This window comes from Tilletiaria anomala, assembly GCF_000711695.1.
Source record: "Tilletiaria anomala UBC 951 chromosome Unknown K437scaffold_33, whole genome shotgun sequence".
In the NCBI taxonomy this organism is placed as follows: Eukaryota; Fungi; Basidiomycota; class Exobasidiomycetes; order Georgefischeriales; family Tilletiariaceae; genus Tilletiaria; species Tilletiaria anomala.
The window spans coordinates 132,839-152,394 of record NW_013546989.1 but is presented as its reverse complement, the minus strand read 5'-3'; the positions used below and the strand labels follow the sequence as shown (position 1 = coordinate 152,394).

At 57.1% G+C, this 19,556-nt stretch overlaps 8 protein-coding genes across 8 annotated transcripts; 3 read left to right on the top strand and 5 right to left on the bottom strand.

Moving 5' to 3' along the window:
- Window positions 1-14: 14 nt before the first annotated feature.
- K437DRAFT_256109 (uncharacterized protein) lies at window positions 15-701 on the bottom strand. Its single transcript, XM_013388240.1, has one exon. The coding sequence runs from the start codon at window positions 546-548 to the stop codon at window positions 21-23; it is 528 nt and encodes a 175-aa protein (XP_013243694.1). The 5' UTR covers window positions 549-701; the 3' UTR covers window positions 15-20.
- Window positions 702-1,610: 909 nt separating this feature from the next.
- K437DRAFT_105344 (zincin) lies at window positions 1,611-2,989 on the bottom strand. The gene is made up of 3 exons (XM_013388239.1): window positions 2,416-2,989; window positions 1,914-2,341; window positions 1,611-1,823 (listed from the first exon to the last, which is right to left on the bottom strand). The coding sequence occupies exons 1-3, from the start codon at window positions 2,764-2,766 to the stop codon at window positions 1,739-1,741; spliced, it is 864 nt and encodes a 287-aa protein (XP_013243693.1). The 5' UTR covers window positions 2,767-2,989; the 3' UTR covers window positions 1,611-1,738.
- Window positions 2,990-4,889: 1,900 nt separating this feature from the next.
- On the bottom strand, window positions 4,890-8,773 carry K437DRAFT_235064 (RNI-like protein). The gene is made up of 3 exons (XM_013388238.1): window positions 6,476-8,773; window positions 6,237-6,384; window positions 4,890-6,142 (listed from the first exon to the last, which is right to left on the bottom strand). The coding sequence occupies exons 1-3, from the start codon at window positions 8,365-8,367 to the stop codon at window positions 5,078-5,080; spliced, it is 3,105 nt and encodes a 1,034-aa protein (XP_013243692.1). The 5' UTR covers window positions 8,368-8,773; the 3' UTR covers window positions 4,890-5,077.
- A 946-nt stretch (window positions 8,774-9,719) lies between these two features.
- K437DRAFT_105260 (uncharacterized protein) lies at window positions 9,720-11,692 on the top strand. The gene has a single exon (XM_013388237.1). The coding sequence runs from the start codon at window positions 9,847-9,849 to the stop codon at window positions 11,431-11,433; it is 1,587 nt and encodes a 528-aa protein (XP_013243691.1). The 5' UTR covers window positions 9,720-9,846; the 3' UTR covers window positions 11,434-11,692.
- Window positions 11,693-12,134: 442 nt separating this feature from the next.
- Window positions 12,135-14,193, top strand: K437DRAFT_256103 (Clavaminate synthase-like protein). Its single transcript, XM_013388236.1, has 4 exons — window positions 12,135-12,375; window positions 12,499-13,605; window positions 13,677-14,059; window positions 14,137-14,193. Exons 1-4 carry the CDS (start codon window positions 12,294-12,296, stop codon window positions 14,161-14,163), a joined length of 1,599 nt encoding a protein of 532 aa, XP_013243690.1. The 5' UTR covers window positions 12,135-12,293; the 3' UTR covers window positions 14,164-14,193.
- On the bottom strand, window positions 14,108-15,847 carry K437DRAFT_235059 (putative IDH1-isocitrate dehydrogenase [NAD] subunit 1, mitochondrial). The gene is made up of 3 exons (XM_013388235.1): window positions 15,641-15,847; window positions 15,216-15,480; window positions 14,108-15,137 (listed from the first exon to the last, which is right to left on the bottom strand). The coding sequence occupies exons 1-3, from the start codon at window positions 15,719-15,721 to the stop codon at window positions 14,329-14,331; spliced, it is 1,155 nt and encodes a 384-aa protein (XP_013243689.1). The 5' UTR covers window positions 15,722-15,847; the 3' UTR covers window positions 14,108-14,328.
- A 338-nt stretch (window positions 15,848-16,185) lies between these two features.
- Window positions 16,186-17,800, top strand: K437DRAFT_246356 (uncharacterized protein). The gene is made up of 3 exons (XM_013388234.1): window positions 16,186-17,012; window positions 17,086-17,417; window positions 17,505-17,800. The coding sequence occupies exons 1-3, from the start codon at window positions 16,339-16,341 to the stop codon at window positions 17,648-17,650; spliced, it is 1,152 nt and encodes a 383-aa protein (XP_013243688.1). The 5' UTR covers window positions 16,186-16,338; the 3' UTR covers window positions 17,651-17,800.
- A 735-nt stretch (window positions 17,801-18,535) lies between these two features.
- Window positions 18,536-19,399, bottom strand: K437DRAFT_105198 (uncharacterized protein). The gene is made up of 3 exons (XM_013388233.1): window positions 18,851-19,399; window positions 18,756-18,774; window positions 18,536-18,675 (listed from the first exon to the last, which is right to left on the bottom strand). Coding segments are annotated over exons 1-2 (456 nt in total). The 5' UTR covers window positions 19,305-19,399; the 3' UTR covers window positions 18,536-18,675; window positions 18,756-18,772.
- Between the last annotated feature and the right edge of the window lie 157 nt (window positions 19,400-19,556).

Genomic DNA, 19,556 nt, shown 5'->3' with positions numbered 1-19,556 from the left:
CGACTCTCTTTGAAGGCACCTTATAGCAAGCTTGCGTAACACTCCGAGTTTTCACATTTAGTCCTTTGATAGCACACACCGTGCCCGGTGAAGTGTGCAACTAAGCGACCGTTAGCCCGTAGAGCTTCTGTGATTGATTGGAATGAGAAGAGAGTATCACGACGTACGAGCACGTGACTCACAGCAGGTCGGTGGTGCTTTGGTGTCCGTTCAAGATTCTCGGTGGTTAAACCGGGGAAAGAGACAGCCCAGCCGGAGGGGTCAGATAAAGTGTGTCTGATTTCGACTTCGATGAGGTTGAAGCGCCCCTGTCTGGCTTCCAGGTCGTTCCAAAGAACATACGGCGATTCGCTGCTGAAACCCGTGCCCTCTGCTCCTTCAGTGTCTGGGTAACTACTCGCTGTAAAGTGTAAAGAGACACTGAAGTGGCCTAGACGCCATGGACTAAGAAAAAGTTGAATACCGTGCACCTTTTGGGGCACACGTGCACACGCACAGTCGTGCACATTGGTCCGAGCACATTTTATGGATGACGGCAATGGCGGCATGAATCTGTTTTTGATGCCCCAGATTGAGAGTTCAAGCACCACAAGAAAGAATTGACATCAAGACTTGTGAAGCCTGCTTTTCTCACTGAAAGGTCTGGTTGGCGGTTCCCCAGAGCGCCTCTGATATGGGCGAGGATGAAGCATTCGTCCACACATACTTAACAAGCTAGATGGCCAAAACTGAACGATGAAAGACGAAAGCTTAAAGCAGGCCCACCGAGCTTTGCTTGAGAACGCAACGCCCAAGACACCCGCAATTCCCCATGAGTCCCCTTCATGGTGTCACCAGTGCCTTACCCCGCTCAGGCGCCCACCACATCTGCCTTAAATTGTCATAGATGTTGGTCTAAAATCATATCAAGCTTTGTGGGGCCACACATCGATCGGATCTTGGCATTGTCGCATCCGATCTAAAAAGTCTTGCACTCAAAACGGCTCAAACCACCGGCACGTTTGCCTCCAATCCAGTCAGAAATCAGGAATTATCCACAATCCCAGAGGGAGACGCTGTGTTCCCCGCATTCATCCCCCCTGAGGTTTGCGAGAATTGCTAATCTGACTACAGCCAAGCAGCCGGCTTCAAACATGCACAGCCTTAGGCCCATCGACCGAGTTACTTTCATATAGCCCGGGTCTGCTGACAATTGAAGTATTCGCTCCATACTTTCCAAGCTGTCAAGCGTCACAAACTTCAAGCTTTAAGCTGTCGAACCCAATCACCTCGAGCGGGCTCGAGATCTTGCTGCGAGAGTCTGGTGAAATGGTGAAGGCGGAGACGGAGTGCAGATCTTCTTGGCGACGCCGTGTGACCTGTGGGCAAAGCATGGTATGTGCGCATACGCGCATGGGTATTATCGGGCGTGGTCAGGGCAGCACCGCGCCGCAATTGGATATCAACGACCTCAACGGGAGCCGGAGACGTGGGCACGACCATTCCAAGAATTTAGTGTATACGTAAAATAATGTCATCCGTGTCGTATATGTACATCTGCCTATGTGATCGTTACAAGCGCGTGGCGAGGCCTGACGAGCCCTACCGAGGTCATCCCAAGCATCGTCATCACCTCTTTGCACAGCAAAGCAGGGTTGAGAGCGGAATCTACCGTCGGTCATTCGGGGCGAAGGGCGCTTCAATGAGCCACGGAACGTATGCTTTTCTCTCCAGTGGTGGTATCAATGAACCGTGTTGTCTAGAGTCCTCTGTATTGAGAGGTGAGAGATACCATTCGTGTATTCTGACCTGAGGTGAAGTGGTTCATGCAGCTATCATCGGAACTGCACAGGAAAAGGAAGAGAAATGGGGGAATGAGAGATACGCAGGATGAGAAGTGGGGGGGGGAGGGGGGAAGGCAGTTTCCTACTCACTAGTCCATGTAGTTGTGCACGTCGTCACTGCCACCGCCAGAGCACGAGTCCTGGCCGACGGGGCATCCGGACGACGCCTTGGACTGAGGGGGGGTGTCGGAGACGTAGTCGCCCGAGCCGGAGCAGCCGCCCTGGAAGGTGTGGTAGAGGCCCAGCCAGTGGCCAACCTCGTGTGTGGCGGTCTTGCCGAGGTTGTACGGTGAGAGTGAGCCACCAGGCAGCGAGCGGCCATCGATCACGATACCGTCGAGGTTGGGTGAGGAGGAGTAATCGCTCGGGAAGGTGGCAAAGCCGAGGAGGCCATTGTTGAAGCCGACCGTGTAGACATTCAGAGCGTTAGCCGAACCCTTGTGCAGCGCATTCTTCATCTCTCTCTCGTAGCTGTTTCCGGAGTCAACTTTCGAGTACCAGTTTGGATTGTTTGTGGTCTGAGGGAGAAAGGCAATAGCGGTAGTTAGCAATCTGTCAATGATTACCGAGCGCGTGAGCAGCATATATTCACGTCGGTGGAGATAAGGTGGAAGGAGAAGCCCGAGGGCGCGTAGTCGTCGTTCAAGACGGATATCTGCTTCTTGATCTGGGAGCTAGCGAGGCTGCCGGTGCTGCCAGAGGTAATAATGTGCCAGTGGATGCCGACGCTCTTGGTAGAAGCGGCGTCGACGCGACCGTTCTTGAGTGTGTTGTTTGCATTGTGGTACGCGGCGATGAAGCGCTGGGCCTCTGCTTCGCGCTCGGGCGAGAGAGTATGGGTCGTGCCGCACTTGCGGGTCGGGGCGAGGCCCTCTGTGCTAGCCGCGCTGGCGGATGCGATGGCAACCGCAAAAATGGAGGCGATGATGGTGAAGCGGACCATTTTGATCAGCGTATGTTGGAATTAGGGAAGGGAGGGATGGCAGGAAGGGCTTGAGCAGGGCAGTGGGTGTGGGCGACGTGCAAGCGCCAGGCATGTGTAGAGGAGATGAATGTAGGCGGGGATAAGGACAAAAGGATCAGAAAGACGTTCGAATGGATGAAGACCGCCCTTTATATGCCGTCCTGATGATGGGTTGGTATAAGCTGCATCTTCGTTGAACAGGATTGTCCCCAGGATGTCCTTTCCATGCTGTGCGCCTTTTGCGACAGCATGGTCTCTACACTGCACGCTCCCACGCTAGTAGTTATGCGCATGTACGCAATGAAAGCGAGTATCCTTCAATTGGCTTCGAACCGTCACGGCACCAGATAGCCAATGAACTCGATGGGAAGACCATGATAAGCAGCGTTTGGTGAGGTGACTCTGTCCGGTGTACGCCAGCATCCCATGGGAATCGTGCTACTAGCGTGGTGTGACATCCTCCCCGTGCATCTTGGCCACCTTCACTCCGCATGGGTGAAAGCTGCGACGCGCGTGGAGATGACCATACCCTCATTTCATCTCGACAAGAACGTTGCAATGATCCCAGAGCGGCATCGAGCCACTATCAAGTCGAATGCAATCGGTACATTAGGCAAATGCAAGTGGGCGGATTTGACTCGCGTCGCGTGTTCTGTCGCGCGACACATGGTTGCAATGAAGATGCCAAGATACGCTAAAAGCAACACTAAAACCACGTGAGACCTCTGGACGGGACGGGACGGAGCGGGACCTATAACATTGATTAGTTCTCCATCTGTCCCCTATTATTTGAGATGATTTCACCAATGTGATAAGGCTTGAACTGTCTCACTCAATCCACCACTCACTTTTATTTTCCTGTGGCTAGTACATATGTACGAACGACAATACATAACGTACGTACATACTCGAGTCCTTCTGCTCTCCGCCACAAGCAACCGTGCAACTATGGATTGCTCCATCCGACGCTTCTGACTCTCAGTCGATGGCGATGATGTTAAAGTTGAGCTTGCGAGACATGGCGGAGATTTATGTGTGTGGAAGGTGGTCTAGATTCTAAAAAACGCCCATGCTTATCTGACCAGGGCGATCAGGTGCGGTACATGTTACTGGCGATATTATTAAGTGAAAAGTCTTTTTGGACGCGAGCCTTAGGCTATTTAGTTATGTTCCAAGAGTGCCGCCTTCATCCAGGCCGCAGATGTCGCCCCCGTTAGAACTGTTCGGAGAGTGGACCACCGAAGCTAAAATCTACGATGTGACCGACCATGAGCAAGGCTCGACAAGTGTATGTATAGACCCTGCTGTTGATTCCTTTGGTGGCTCCGTGGTCCACACTTCTCATTCTCATCCACAGGAAGACTACAGCCAATCCGTCACATTGACATCCAGATGGCACATGTAACATGATATACCTATATCAACTCTAGGTCTCGGGCCGTCATCCTGTCTAGGGCCAGGGCCATGCGGCCAGGTCTCTTCGACAAGTCTGTAGTATCCACAACCCAGCTCCCATCCTCCATGTACATGTGCCGTACTAGGGTGTACACAGGTCGTAGGATCCTGTCTAGTGTCCAGCAGTGTCTGTGACTGTCCTGTCATCCAGTGTCCAGCAGTCCAGTTGCAGTCATACATGCGCACACAAATTTAGGAATTGGAACATTGGATGCATGTGGCAGCCATTCTGCACGCGAGAATATACTCTCATGATATTCCTCGTCATCTTCCGACATCTACCAGCACGTAATCATGGATCCACCACGGATATGTGAAAAAGAATATGATCGAAACATCCCGCAAGATATGTAGCACGAACTCCCGCAGAAGCCCCTCGTATTTGCCACTGATCATGGTGTGCTACGCGTGGTTGCCTGTTGCTTAATAGCGTAATGCTGATACTGAGAATGAAAAGGACTCGATCATGCTCTCCATCCTCGGCAAATACATACACGACGTTGGCTCACGGACATGCTTTCATCCAGTGCACAGCCAGCCCGATGAAACACTGGCGGGCGTCGAAGACGTTTGTATGTGTGTATATGTGCGAGCGTCGAGCGGGGTTCACCTGCTGTTTGATTATGAAGAACGGAAGGCCGATTGGACATGGGGTTACATTGTTGGAGATTGCACAAATCTGCATACAAGATGAGTGCTGCAAGAGTCACGCGGCCAGAGAGTGGGTGAAGCTCCAGTCGAGTGTGCTCTGTAATGATAATGTAAGAGAACAGAAGACCAAGGAGTGCGCCGTTTCCCGGCAGCAGCAGCACGCCGTAAACTACTGTTGCGCCAATCATGCCTCGTCCATCGGCACTCTAGCACCGCCGCCATTTGCGCCGCTTTCAACAGTGTTCGGTTCGCTCGCGGGTTGGTGCGGGGTTACAAGCAGCTGATGTTGTCGATCGTGCCGATGCTGCTGCTGTTGTGGATGATGGTAAACCTGCTGCACATTCGGCGTCGAAGGAGGATTTCCCTCCGCGGCGGGATTTGCATTGGGACTAGCAGACTGGCCCAAGCCAGAGGCGGATGCGTTGCCAAACGGTGAATCCCAGATGTACGCGCCGGGGATGGCGTGCCCTCCCGCCTCGCGCTCCCTCGCGATTGCGGCATAGTGCGCTGGCGCCGGAGGATGCAGATGCATGTGCAACTGTTCGCCATCGCTCGCCCGTCGCAGGTGCGGTACGCCGCTGCCAGCGTTGCCGCGCCCTTGATGGTAGTGATAGTACTGGTGCAAGTGGTGCCCCTGCGCATGCTGCTGCGAGCCGATGAGCTGCTCAAAGTGCTGCTGGTTCCGAAGATGTGCCAACTCGGCGGCTGAACGCTCGCCAGCCGGGGAGTGCGACTGCTGCTGATGCTGGAAGTGGTGATGGTCACCGCTGCCAACACTGGCTTGGTGGCCTTGAGCGTAATGCCCCGTGTGGCCGTGGCTATGACCATTGGGGTGATGCGAGCGACGGCTGCAATGCTGCCGATGCCGCTGCTCCTGCTCAGCCATGTCCGTAAGCTGCTGCACGATCTCCGGCGGTAGCTCCCCAAACTGCTCTGCGCGCGCCTGGTCCGAATAGACGTCTCTCAAGAACCCCCGCAGCTGATTGACGCCCTTGCCACTGTAAACGCAGAACGCGCTGCGTTGATGCTCATTGAACTCCTCTGGCGGCTTGCGGCACATCGCTTGCAACTCTTCACGCCGGAAAGCGGGCACGCCGGTCAGACTGAGATGCGTCAGGCGGTCCAAACGTTGCAGTAGCCAAAAGACGGCGGGGACGCTGATATTGTCGCAGTACGACAAGTGGATACGCTCCAAGCTGGTGTAGCGCTCAACCAGCGCATAGATCGCGGCGTCCGTCAGTCTTTGCACCTGCCAACCACCAGTACAAACCAATACCAGCAAGAATCAGCCTCCGTCATGTTATGCTGGCTCGGGTGCATGCTCGCGCATCCACAACACGCACCTTTACCAGTCCGATCCTGCGCAGCTTGGGCAGATTCAACGCTAGCTCTTTAACGCTCGCGTCCGTCAGGTTCGGACAGTACGCCAGATCGACGTAGCGCAGGCGCGTGCACGACTTGGCCAGGTATATGACCGCCTGATCGGTGATCCTGTAGGGCGAGAGAGAAAGAGAGCAAAGGGACGATTCAGCCACGAGCCAAATTACACCTGCGTTTTGCCCAGCGCTGGTATTCTACGCACTGATCCACCCGCCCAAGATGCAGATAATGGAGGTTCTTGCCGAGCCGGCTGATCGAGTAGAGCGCGTCGTCCGTCAGGCTGGAGCACTTGGACAGAATGAGGTTGCGCAGCTTGGGCGCGTTGTTGATGACGCCTTCAATAGCCGCGTCAGTGATGCTGCTGCAATGCATCAGATCCAGTATACGCAGATGGTCGAACATCCTTGGGGGCCTGACGCCGACGAGCAGCGGTGCGTGCGCCTCGTCGTCGCCGTCGAGCGCGCCATTATGATTTCGGTGCAGCGCCGCCATCGACGCGGCCGTTGCATACGATGACGCGCTCTCTCCCGCATGCGTGTGCGCACGCCTCCCGTTGTGCATCGGCGCGAGGATGACGCCGTTGGAGAGCACGTGCGCACCCTTGTCCCTGGCCTGCCCGCTCGCCGGGCTGGGGAAGGCACGGTCGGTGAGGTGCGCGCCGACCCTGCTGAGGCGGAACTCACGCAGATGCGTGCTATGCTCCCACAGCTTGGCCAGACCCGCATCGGTCACCTTGCTCACGTCCGTCGGTTTGACTGTCAGGTCGACTTCGAGCAGGAACGGGCAGTTGAGCGCGAGCGCCTCGATGGCGTCGTCGGCGATGTTCTTGCAGCCGCACAGCTTGATGCGCCGCAGCAGCTTGCAGTTCCTCGCCAGGTTCGCGACGCTGGCTGACGAGATGAGCGTGCAGCCGGTCAGGTTGATCCCCTGCAAGCGCGAGCACGTCATGGCGAGCGTGTTGATCGTGCGGTCCGACAGCTGCGTAACGTCGGTAAGGTCGATTGCAACGAGCTCCTTGGTGTTCTCCAAGACCGCGCTGAGCTTCTCATCCGACAGCGCTCGGCAGCCCGCAAGCGTTAGGCGCTCGAGGCGGACGCACGCTGCCATGCGCTCGAACGTCGCATTGTCCAGCTCCTCGCCCAGCAGGCTGAAATTCAAGCGGCGGATGAACATCGCATAGTCGAACGTCGCGGATGGGACGCTGAGCGTGTATGTCATCTTGTAGAAGCTCGACGCTTTGTGAAACGTCGGCCGGTGCCACAGCAGCTCCACGCCGCCCAGGCACCATGTCTTGCAGACTTGGAGGCAGTTCCTGAGCTCGCCTGGATACGCGATGACATACTTGAAGATGTGCAGCATGATCTCGTGTGGCAAGTGCGCGGCGCCGCGCGACTGCACATAACCTGCGTTGCCCCAGCCTTCACCTTCGCTCATGGTCACGCTGCCAGGTGTGACGGGCGTGCCTATCGAGCGGGGAGGGAGGCTGGCGCGCGAGCCATTCTCTGCGACGTCTTGCCCCGCGCAGATGGCGGCGCCGCCGCCGCCGCGCGCGGTTATCGTGTTCCTCCGCTCGAGCTGATTCTTGTCCTCGAGGAAGCGTGCCGCCTCCGTGTCCGCGCCAGCATTTGCGAAAATGTAGCTGGACGAGGGCATGTCGTCATCGTCCTCGTCATCCTCGTCGTCTTCGCCATCCTCCGACTGCGACGTGTTCGACGGCGAGGGAGGCAGGTGATGGCTGCTGCGCGCCGACCCGCGCGGGAAGAAGTCTTGGCGGGACGACGAGGCGCTGCTGCTGGCTGTCGGCGGCTGCGGCGACGGAACCAAGCCCGAGCTGTGACTGTGGCTCGCTTCGACGAGCGGCGGAGGCGGCATCGCGAGCTCTAGTGCAGATGAGGATATGGAGGCAGATGCGCCGTGGAATGGCTGCTGGCTGCTCGGCCCTGAGCCCGATCTGCTGGGAGCATGGCCTGCGTCAGCGGGATGCGCGACGATGGGCAACATACCCGACTCGGCGCCGCTGGGCGACTCGGAGCGCGAGGCCATCGGCGACGGGTCGGGCGAGGAGAGATGTGTAGCGTGGCCGTTGTCGTTCATGATCGACCCCGCGGCGGTGAACTGGCCGAACTGCTAAGCATGTGCCGTGTTGAACAACGCTACGTTCTCTACCCTTTGGCGCTTTGGCCGGCTGCTTGGCGGCGGATGTGGTCCGCGTCCGCTTGTTTGGTGCAAAGAGCTGGATCACAAGGCGCGACTGCAGCCGTGGCGGCGTTCCGGGTAAGACGTCGTCCACAAGATACGCCCAACTCTGGGGTGGAGTGGCGTGGCGTCTGCTGCTAGACGCCTCGTTTTGAGCAGCAGGAGAGCGATGTATGCCGCCTGTGAGAATAGTATGGGGATTGGGTGCAGGTTGGATGGTCAAGAAAGGCTGCGCCTCACTGGCTGGCTGGATGCGTAGTGGTTGGTAGTATTATATTTCATAGTAAACCAACACACTGAACACACAGACACGCGCGCCTCTGCCTGTGGATAACTTGCAAACATACATACATAAATATATATATGCATTCGATGTCCATATGCGTCTCGGGCGGCGCGCGCCTCTGACTGTGGCTGGCGGAGGGAGATGTTGGCAGCGTAAAGGATGCAACTACAGGGCTGGCACCAAGGGCAACGCAACTCTGTCCATCGTGTGATCCAAGCTCGGGCCTAGAGTCAGAGTCTTCTCATACACACGTGGTGTGTCAGACATCCGTCAGAACCACCGACAATGCCAAATATATGTTTGCACAGCAGCCGGCAGCCTCCATACGAATAGACACCCAGGAAGGGGGTATCGACGTGTTGGTTGTATCCTCCTCCACTCTTGCGTTGCAGTCCGCATCGGGGACGTAACAGCTGTTCCGCCCTCTTTCATTTTCTAATTACGAGAGTCTCGCGCAGTGCGGGGATCGGTTTGATGCTATCCCTTCCCCTACGCTTTCTTGACCCGCATGGCATGTCGCCTTTAACCAGCGCTGTCCTCTTCCCTCTCTCTCCAGGCGCTTCGACCCCCGTTGCGCCTTTCCTGGACTCCCCTTAGTCAATCCTGGTTGGTAGCGTAGACCCCACAGGCAGACCAACACAACCAACACCTCCCCGTTTGCCTACGGTTGATCTTGCCCGCTCCCCATCCCATCAATTGCTGTATCCAGCCAGCAACCTACACACGCCGAACTCTCGCGTCTTGCCTGCCTACCAGCCATGCCGCACGTTCGCTTCGATCCGCCGCCCGATCCCCAACCCACAACAGGTGAGCCGCTCGTGCCATCGATGATACCCATCGTTCACGCTTCCTCTGACGGCTCCACCTGCTGACGGGCCTCTCCGTGCATAACAGCAGGAACCCACACAGGGGCCAAGAGGCGACGAACCGAATTCGAGCAGCTCACATCCATCGAAGACGCGCTGCGCATTCTGCAGCAGCCCGGTGGCACGTCATCTGCATCGGCCCACCAGCCTCACCAAGACGGCCCCGAGCAGTCACAGGATGCATTCAGCCACGCTGCATCTGCGCAGCCGATCGCCAAGAAGCGCATGAAACATCGCTCCAGCAAAGACGACGTGCAAGCGAGCGTGAGCGCCGCCGACACCAATGGGAAAGCCCTGCAGAAGGCAGAGCGCAAGGCTGCGCGTAAAGCAGCACGCAAAGCAGTGAAAAGGCGTGAAAAGGCAGAGCATAAAGCCGCGGCGACCGCCGCGGCAGCGGTCGAGGGTACGACATCCACCTATCAGATCCAGTCATCCCGGAACGACATTCAAGCTCAAACCGAATCGAATCTTGACTCCTCAGAGGCCTTGGCCTCCCTACTGTGGCTCGATCGCGCGCTGCAGGATTCGGATCTGCAGCAACCCGATCATGGTCCCAGTAGAGTCCCTCCGCCGCCGCCTCCGGCGCCAACGACAGCAACAGACGCTGTCGACTCTTCAGAGGCGCCCGCAAGCTGCGCAGACGCACAGAGTGCATCTGTTGGCCCCGAAGAGCTAAACACCACAGCCCCGTCGCAGGCACAGCTTGTCCAGAATGGCCAGAAGCGTGATCGGAACAAGCCGTCGGTGCAACAGAGCGCAGACCAGGGGAGCTGCAGCACGAGCAGCAAGGCCCGTGTGACGCCCAAAGGTAAAGAAAAGGGGAACATTGACCCAACGCCGGTCTCTGCCATTCGGCTCGGTGCCACTTCCAGCGCCAAACTCGTGGCGGCGAGAAAGGTGGCATCAGAACTGCAGTATCGCAAGTCCGCGGCGAAGGGAGATGAATCCGTCGCCACGTCGAACGGCCAGAGTGGTGGCGGTGGCGTCTCTGCGGCAGACCCCGATGCAGCAGCACGGTCTGCTCGGCAGCAACACGTCGTCGATAACGCAAGAGGCTTGACGCACGAAGAGATGCTTGCAGACAAAATGTACGCGGACAACGAGCTATACTGGCTCGCTGACGCGTACGGCCTGCAGTGGATCCGGGGCCGCTTCACGAAAATCGAATCGGACGCCATCATGGAGGCGATCGATAAGTGGCGCAAGGGCCGCGGGTTGTCGGAGCAGGAGCTGCTCGACCAGCTGTTCAAGGAGTCTGCGTCGGCCAAGCGCACCAGGAAGGACCTCGAGGACGACATGTGGTCCATCGCGACGCGCGCCGCGCCGGGCCGTGCGTCTGTCGCGGTCCGCCGGCACGTCCGCGAGAAGCTCCGCCCGGGTATGGCGAAAGGGCCCTGGTCCGTTGAGGAGCAGATTGCCCTCGCCAAAGCTGTGCAGGAGTTTGGAGTCGGCAAATGGACGAAGGTGTCCGAGCGCATTGGTAGGAGTATGGTTGATTGCAAGGCGCGCTGGCGCACGAACCCGAACATGCCCAGCGACGCCGGTCCTTCCACTCAAGCCCGTGTAAGCGGCGAGACGAGCCAGACTGGCGAAGCTGCTGCTTCTGGCTCCAGCGCTGCCGGTACGCCCAGCAAGCCAAGGCGCAAATGGGCAAACCCGCAGGATGATCTGCTGGCGCACGCTGTGGACGAGTGGTGCCAGGAGAACGATGCCAACCCCGCGACTGATCGAATTGGCTGGAAGGTCATCGCGACGCGCTTGCAAAAAGAGCTTGGGGATGTCACTGGCCATCAGTGCATGAAGCGCTGGTGAGTTCAACTTCAAGGGCTGTCTGGTACTGCAAGCGCAGGACAGAGCAGTTGCGCTGACCGCATGCTGGCCCTTCTTCCCTCTTTCTCTTCTTTCGTTCTTGCTGCTTGTCTACAGGCTCATGACACACCCTTCCAACGGCGTGCAGTCGAGCACGCGCAGGTTTGGTTTGGACGATGGGCTCCTCTTGCTACAGCGGTGAGTGGTGCTTGCAAGCATCGGCGTCAGGCTTACGACTTTGTCGCAACTCAGTTGCACATGTCTTTTGGGGGGGGGGTTCTTGTTGGTTTTTTCTGGCATACTGAAACGGCGCATATTGCCTCCGCAGCATGAAAGCCCAACAAGCGAGTCGCAACCTGATCGACGACACCGAAATCGACTGGAAGGCGCTGTCGGACGTCGACCTGCCGTTCACGTACATCCGCCTGCAGAATTGGTGGAATGCCTGCAAGAAGCGGGACGTCCACAACTTCAGGGGTTCGTTGAAGGCTCGCTTAGATTTCGCAGAGGAGGCCATCAAGATCAAGTTGCAACAGGGCGCGGACGGGGATTGAGCATACGAATGCATAGGTAGCGCCTATCCCTTAGCAGCTTCTTGGGCTGCCTTCGCAAACGTGGTGCGCAGTCGCGAACGCATGTAGTTCTAATCGTAATATGTTGGCAATGGTCGATATATACATGTTCCTTTCCCGACCACGCGTGGAGGGCACTGCGCACGCCTTCATTTTCAGATTCCTGCCATAAGCGGACTTCACAGGCTTCAGAGCCCTGCCTTGCCTCGTCCGGCACCGTGAAGGAGCTCGAAGGACGGGTGCAGGACTGGTGGTGAGACACAAGCTGGCGGCACGCGTTTAACGTGGACGATGGCAGTCCTGTCGGCCACGCCCACTCTCCATATCGTGACGTCGTTCCAGAAGAGCCTGCATCAGCTGGAGAACGATGCAGGTGAGCCTTTTGGGGTCGCCAGACCATTTTTGCAACGCAGAATTTGAATTCTGGCTGCATCGGTGTTAGGTAAAGGCAACCAGCAGCTTGAAGTCTGACTTGCGACTCTACCTTGCTTCCTAGGACTCGGGAATTGCGATCAAGTATACATTGAAGATTTGAACAAGTGTGCAAGCATAGTAGCGAGACTCACTTCTTCAAGCGAGGTCAGACAATTGCTCGAGACCGGCCTCCACAGGCGTTTGCATAAGAGCTGCAACGACTTGATTGCCGTTTGCAACGACAAGTTCAAGGTGTACCCTTACAACGAGGTCCCGAGATGCTGGCGCGCACTTTACACCGCTGCTTCACTGCTCAGCGCTTGTACAACGCTGGTAGCCGTCACGCACTTGAGCCTGACCCTGCTCCGCAGCGCAAATGTGCACACAGAGGAAGTGCTCGCAGCCGTCCAGAAGCTCGACTTGGCTATCATCGTCGCTGGCGCACCGGGCACAGATGTCAAAGCATGCATACAAGACACAATCCGTGGCCTACAGCGGTGTGCGCTCCTTCAAGACATCGGGTCGCAGGCGCGCGATGTCCCGCAGCGGCCCAGCAAAAAGCGCAGAGTTGATGAGGACACATCAAAGACATTGGCATCCTCTGTGCGATGCCGTGCAGCCAAAGCGGTACCGGAGGTTTCAGCTCTACCGTGGCTCTCTGGCGATGACCCTCGCCGCTTGCGGCCGTTCATCGTGCGCGGATTTGCAGAGGACTGGCCGGCCAGTATTCCCGACCACGAAGGGAGCTCACGGGTAGGGCGATGGGCCGACGGTGATTACCTCGGCCGGATTGCTGGACCGGGGCGCGTCGTGCCTGTTGAGGTCGGCGGAAGCTACACAGCCGAGGATTGGTCACAAGGCATTGTAGGCTGGGAGACGTTTCTCGAGTCATCGGGGTGGCATCTTACACATGGCCACCACCCAGTATCAACACGAGGACATCACCAAAAACACGCTGGTAAACAGCTTTACCTTGCACAGCATCAGCTCGTCCAGCAGTTCCCGTCTCTCTTGAGGGACATCATCACCCCCGACATTGTGCACATGGAGCTTGCAAAGCCACCATGGATGCCAGGTTACCAGCCTCCGCTGGATGCGGACGGTAATGCGGATCACTTGACGAATGTCTGGATTGGCCCGGAGGGCACAAACAGCCCTGCGCACACCGACCCGTATTACAATTGCTACAGTGAGTGTTGGCAACAGCCACTGCACGCGTGAGGAGCCTCGATACCGACGAGCATCTCCCTTTATGTCCAGTTCAAGTGGTAGGGCGGAAAGCGATCTGGCTAGCGCCTCCAGACAGCGACGAGCAAGGCGGCATGCAGACGTTCGGTTCATCGTCGGCACGAATAGCGTCTGGTAGCGAAACCGAGCGCGCCGCACATGCATCGCCGATGGGCCACATCTCCAAAGCAGACCCAAGCGACGATGTAGACGAAGGCGACGATGGAGCGGCGGCCCTGATGACCAATACGTCGCGCGTGGATGTTTTCCATGTCGAAGGAGACGCACAAGAGGTCACATACCCGCCAGCGTTCAAGAACCACGTGGAGCCCCGTGCGATGCACGCGATCCTCGAGCCTGGCGATCTGCTGTTCATGCCGCCAGGCTGGTGGCACGCTATGCGCAGTTTAAGCAGGGTGAGTCGCTTGAGAGGTAGCCGTCTAGGAGGCTCCCGCTTATCGGGCCATTGTCGCTATTTCATCTTTACAAGTAGAGTTTCTCCGTGTCAATGTGGTTCTAGAGTGTATCTACATGCAAAAATATGAACGAGCCGTCATCAACGATGCGGCAATCGCCAATGCTAGGTGGTGGTCTTGCGATGCGCAAGGCTAACGCTAGACGTTCAGAGCCAGAAGATCAGGCGAGCGCAGGTGAATGGACTTCCAGATTTTTGGTCGTGCCATGCTCAGAGGTGCGAGATGACGGCGGCGGTGAAGTCCTGTGTCTTGGCGTTGCCGCCCATATCTGCGGTGCGGACCTTACCCTCCTGGATGACCTTGTAGACGCTCTCTGCGATCTGGTTGGCCTGTGTGTCAAGGCCGAGGTGCCTGAGCATCATGGTGGAGGAGAGGATCATGGCGGCCGGGTTGGCCTTGCCAGTTCCCATGATGTCCTTGGCGACGTGGCGGCATCCCGGCTCGTACAGGGCGTACTCGCGGCCGATGTTGCAGCCAGGAACGATACCGGGGCCACCGACGAGCGCGGCGCCGATGTTTGAGACGATGTTGCCGTAAAGGTTGGGCATGACCATAACGTCGAACTGCTGCGGCTTGGAGACGAGCTGCATGGACGTGTTGTCAACAATCATGTCGTTGCTCGCAATCCCGCTGCTCTCGTACTCCTTTGCGACCTCGCGGAAGGTGTTGAGGAAGAGGCCGTCGCCAAGCTTCATGATGTTGGCCTTGTGCACGCATGTCACCTTCTTCCTGCCGTTCTTCAGCGCAAAGTCGAACGCGAAGCGCGTGATCCGTTCCGCCTTGGCTTTTGTCGATACCTTGAGCGACTCAACGACGCCTGGGTAGGATTGGTGCTCGAGACCCGAGTACTCGCCTTCCGTGTTCTCGCGGATGATGGCAAAGTCGACGTCCTTATGCCTTGTCGGGTAGCCCGGCAGGGTCTTGCAGATGACGAGCGACGCGTAGATGTCGAGCTGCTGGCGCATGGCGACGTTCCATGAGTTGTGTGAGCCAGTCTCGATAGGTGTGAAGAAGATGCCTGTACAGCGCATTGTAACAACGATTCAATCAGCAATAGCACCTCATGATGGATGATTCTCATCTGCGACAGACGCACCCTTCAAGCCAACCTTGTTCCTTCGCAACGACTCCATGGCCTCCTTGAAGAGCGCCTCGCTGCCGTGTGTCTCTCCGCTGACATTGAACTCCTCCCACTCGACCGGGACATTGAGCGACTCGAAGATCTCCTTGACCGAGTCGGTCAGCTCGACGCCGATACCGTCACCGGGGCACAGCGTGACCACGGAGACGCCGCCATATTTTGTGGTTGCAGGCCGAGATGAACGTGCGGCTGCGAGTGTGCTGGCTGGGCGCAGGACTTGCTACAAGGATTGTACGAAACCAGCGCGGATCAATAAACAGGCCAACGAAAAGTGTCAGTAAATATGTATTTTCCTAATCCAGTATCACCCGCGACTTGTAGCAATGTCTGCATGCGACGCCACGTGTAGCTACAATGCATTGGAGGAACAACACACGTACCGGTGCGGCAGGGCGGAGGACGGAAGCAGCGGCGTTTGCCGTGACGCCGGCGGTCTTGAATGCACTTCTCAGAGCAGCCATGGTGCCTGTATGAAATAAACTCTGCAACGCCAGGGCGAAGGGATGTTGCAGCACGGCGGTCGAGCAAGTCGAGAAGGTGAGATAGAGGATATCCTTGCAAGATGTAAGCGTACGAGAAGAAGAGAGGGGAATCGATTGCTGCAAGATGGAGATTCTGATTGTGGTGCGTGGCGACCAAAGGCTTACAGGCATGCAGGCAGGTAGCAGCGGGCTCTGTTTCTTCACTGTCGGCGTGGGAGAAGTGTCGTTGTCCTGCGAAAACATTTTATCCGGGTATATTCGGTCCGAGTACGCACTTTTTCCCCACGTTTCTGTGTAATTTTTCCATGTTGCCGGTCTGGCCCGCGGGTTGCCGCGAAGATTGGAAGGCGCCTCCCCGAAGGCTGCTGGCGGACGGGCAGCGCCAGAAGAAAAGGGGAGAGTGTGTTGCTTTGAATTGTGTGGCAGACAGCACCTGAGAGCCACAGCAAGTGGACAGCTTTGCGACTTACATTTGGAAGTCCTTCCCTCATCCTGTGTATACTCCTCGAGCTTGACACTGGCGGTTTTTGTGTGTGCTTTGTCCCCTCGTTCCAAGCTTCCGCTGCCGCAGCCCCCTTGCTCAGAGTCGCTTCGCCATGATCGCCTCGCCCCTTCGATCCACTCTGCAGGCCACCGGGCGCCGGGCGCTTCTCGCCCAGCCCGCTGTGCCTGCTACAAAGCGCGGGCTTGCCATGCCCGTCTCGAGCGCGCCGACTTCGGCGTTCGCAAAGGAGAAGGGCTCGGACGGCAAGTACACCGTCACCCTGATCCCCGGTGACGGCATCGGTCCAGAAGTCTCGGAGGCCGTCAAGGAGATCTACCGCAAGGCAGATGTACCTATCAAGTGGGAGGAGGTCTCGGTGACGCCGTTCATCAACGCTCAAGGGAAATCCACCATCCCCGAGGACGCAGTCGCCAGCATCAAAAAGAACACTGTCGCGCTCAAGGGACCGCTCGCGACGCCCATCGGCAAGGGCCACGTCTCGCTCAACCTGACGCTTCGCCGCACGTTCAGCCTCTTTGCCAACGTCAGGCCGTGCCGGTCCATCGAAGGCTTCAAGACGGCGTACGACAACGTGGACACTGTCTTGATCCGCGAGAACACCGAGGGAGAGTACTCGGGCATTGAGCACGAGGTCGTCGACGGCGTTGTCCAGTCCATCAAGCTGATCACTCTGGAGGCTTCGGAGCGCGTCGCTCGCTACGCTTTCCACCACGCCCAGCAGAACGGCCGCAACAAGGTCACTGCCGTGCACAAGGCCAACATCATGTGCGTTGCTCGTTTCTCCATCTTCTAATGGCTTGCGGGTTTATTAAAACCTGCCCTTTCTCCCTTTTTGCAGGAAAATGTCGGATGGCATGTTCCTGCACGCCTGCCGACAAGTCGCCAAGGAGTTCCCGGACATCCAGTACGACGAGGACCTGCTAGACCGCGCATGCCTTCGCATCGTCCAGGACCCGGCGCCGTACGCGGACAGGGTGATGGTTATGCCGAACCTGTACGGAGACATCTTGTCCGACATGTGCGCCGGCCTCATCGGCGGTCTTGGCCTGACGCCTTCAGGCAACATCGGAAAGGACGCGAGCATCTTCGAGGCTGTACACGGCTCGGCTCCGGACATCGCTGGTCAGGACAAGGCGAACCCTACTGCGCTCCTCCTCTCTTCCATCATGAGTGCGTCCACCCTCATGCACGTGTCGAGCCCGGCGACGAGCTGACAATGACCGATCTCTCTTGCTCCTTCTATCCCTCTTTACTCAGTGCTCCGACACATGTCTCTCTTCGACAAGGCAGACAAGATCGAATCGGCCGTCTTCAAGGCGATTGCACAAGGCCAGCGAACAGGCGACCTCGGCGGCAAGCTTGGCACGCGCGCATTCACAGAGGAGATCTGCAAGCGTCTCTGATCGCTCCCTGTGACGTCTGAGGCACTACCATTTTTTCTTCTCCTTCAAAACACCGCGCAGATGTATGCGCGTTAGCATTGATGGTGTAGATTGAACACATCCAATTCCCTCAAGGCAAGCCGTGTGCATAGACCGACTCTTCACGGGAACCCTGCGTGCCTTTGCTCTCATGCCATGACGCTGCCTTATGAATAGTCGTCGTATTGCCTTGCACGCTCCCGAGCCCTCATCATGACGCGGGTGATACGGTGCTTGCTAGCTCGTTTTGTTGAACTTCAATCTTACAGTCGCTCGACAAGACACGGATGAACCCGATCTTGTATACTTCTCATCAGCGTCCTCTCACAACTTCTCCACAGGATCAGCGCCTTCGTACCACTCCTTCCCCACTTGTGCAATTTTATCATTGTAGATGAAGATGAAAGGGGCCAGCCAACGCTCGCGCAACGACGGCAGGTCCTCCGCGCGCCACTTTCTACGCGCATGACGTTCCCTATACCACCACGCCGTGCTGTCCGAGCCGTGCGAGACGCCCATCCAACCTGGGACGCCCGTTGGCGACGGGGGAATGAGAGTCGATGCGATAGTGTAGGATGAGCCGTTGTCCCGGGCTCCGCTGTGGTGTTGACGCTGTTTTTCCTTGTTGGTGGCCGGGGGGGGGGGGAGGATCCACGGAGTAGGTCTATCAGCAGCATTCTCTGGGGAGCATATATCTGGCTATTGGCCATGATTTGGTCGGATCGCTTGCGCACGGTTGCGACGTCTGCGACTGGTGCAAGGGCGGATACGTGGCTGTAAGCGCCTCCGTCGCCTCCTTGGGCTGCAGCAGATATGCGTGCGTCAGCAAGTAGGAGTAACTGAGAACAGTCACCCCTCCCAAGGCCAGTCTGCTTGCCATGTTACCAGGCTCGAACTGGCGGAGTGGTTAGTAGATAGGAATGCACGTAATAAGTTGTAAGTTGGCGACGACGTTCGGCGTGCAGGTCAGGGCCCCGAGGCGCATTCATGACGCGATAGACTTTCTCCTGGATCGCAATGCGCGGGTTGCAGCGTGTCAGCCATGTCTTATTGCAAGCGGACCAGCGCAAAACCGGGCTTGACTCACTTCATCGCGCGTTTCACCTCTATTCGGCACGGGATTTGCGAGATGTGAGCACCACCACCATCGTCAGTGAGAGTGGCCAATTCCAGGGAGCTCACATGATGTATTAAATGTCATCCTTTTAGCACCACTGCTCGAGACCGCCTTCAATAACCTTTTCGGATCTCCGCTGCGAAAAGAAGCTATTTCCCTCCTTTCCATCGAACGCGGCATGGAAAATATGCATCGGCATGAGCGGTATGACATGAACAAAGTTCTCTGCCGGCACATTATGCAGAGCTGCGATATTCCCTCGCTTGCGCTCCCTCTCCATCGATTGGGGTAGAAGCAGCACGCAGAGCTCGTCCAGTCGGGCATTGCCGATCTCGTGGACGTGATTCGGAAGCAGAGCAGTGGCGTTGAATTGCAGAAAGACGCGGCGGACATGGTGGTAATGATATTTGAGAAGGCGTAGTCGTGCATCAACTGACAATCTAAACAGAAGCAAGGTAGGTAAGAAGCGGGAACCAATGAAGTGGGTGTATGTGTAGTGCGTACGGTCTGGGCACTCATGGCATGAAAGTGCGCAGGCGGACGAGCCTCTGAGAAGTAGCGAGTTCAATAGGTCTTTTCGAAAAGGGTAGTAACTGGTGGCGCAGGAATCAAATACACACCAGAGGGGTATGGAACCACTGCTGAAAGTCCTAGTGTTATCGACGGTCCATTCGAGCACCAGACGTTGGTCGCAGAACCCAATTCGGGCGTGTCAAGAGCAAGGGGTCAGAGTAAAGAATAACTGGTAAGGCTCCTGTCCTATTTGCTACC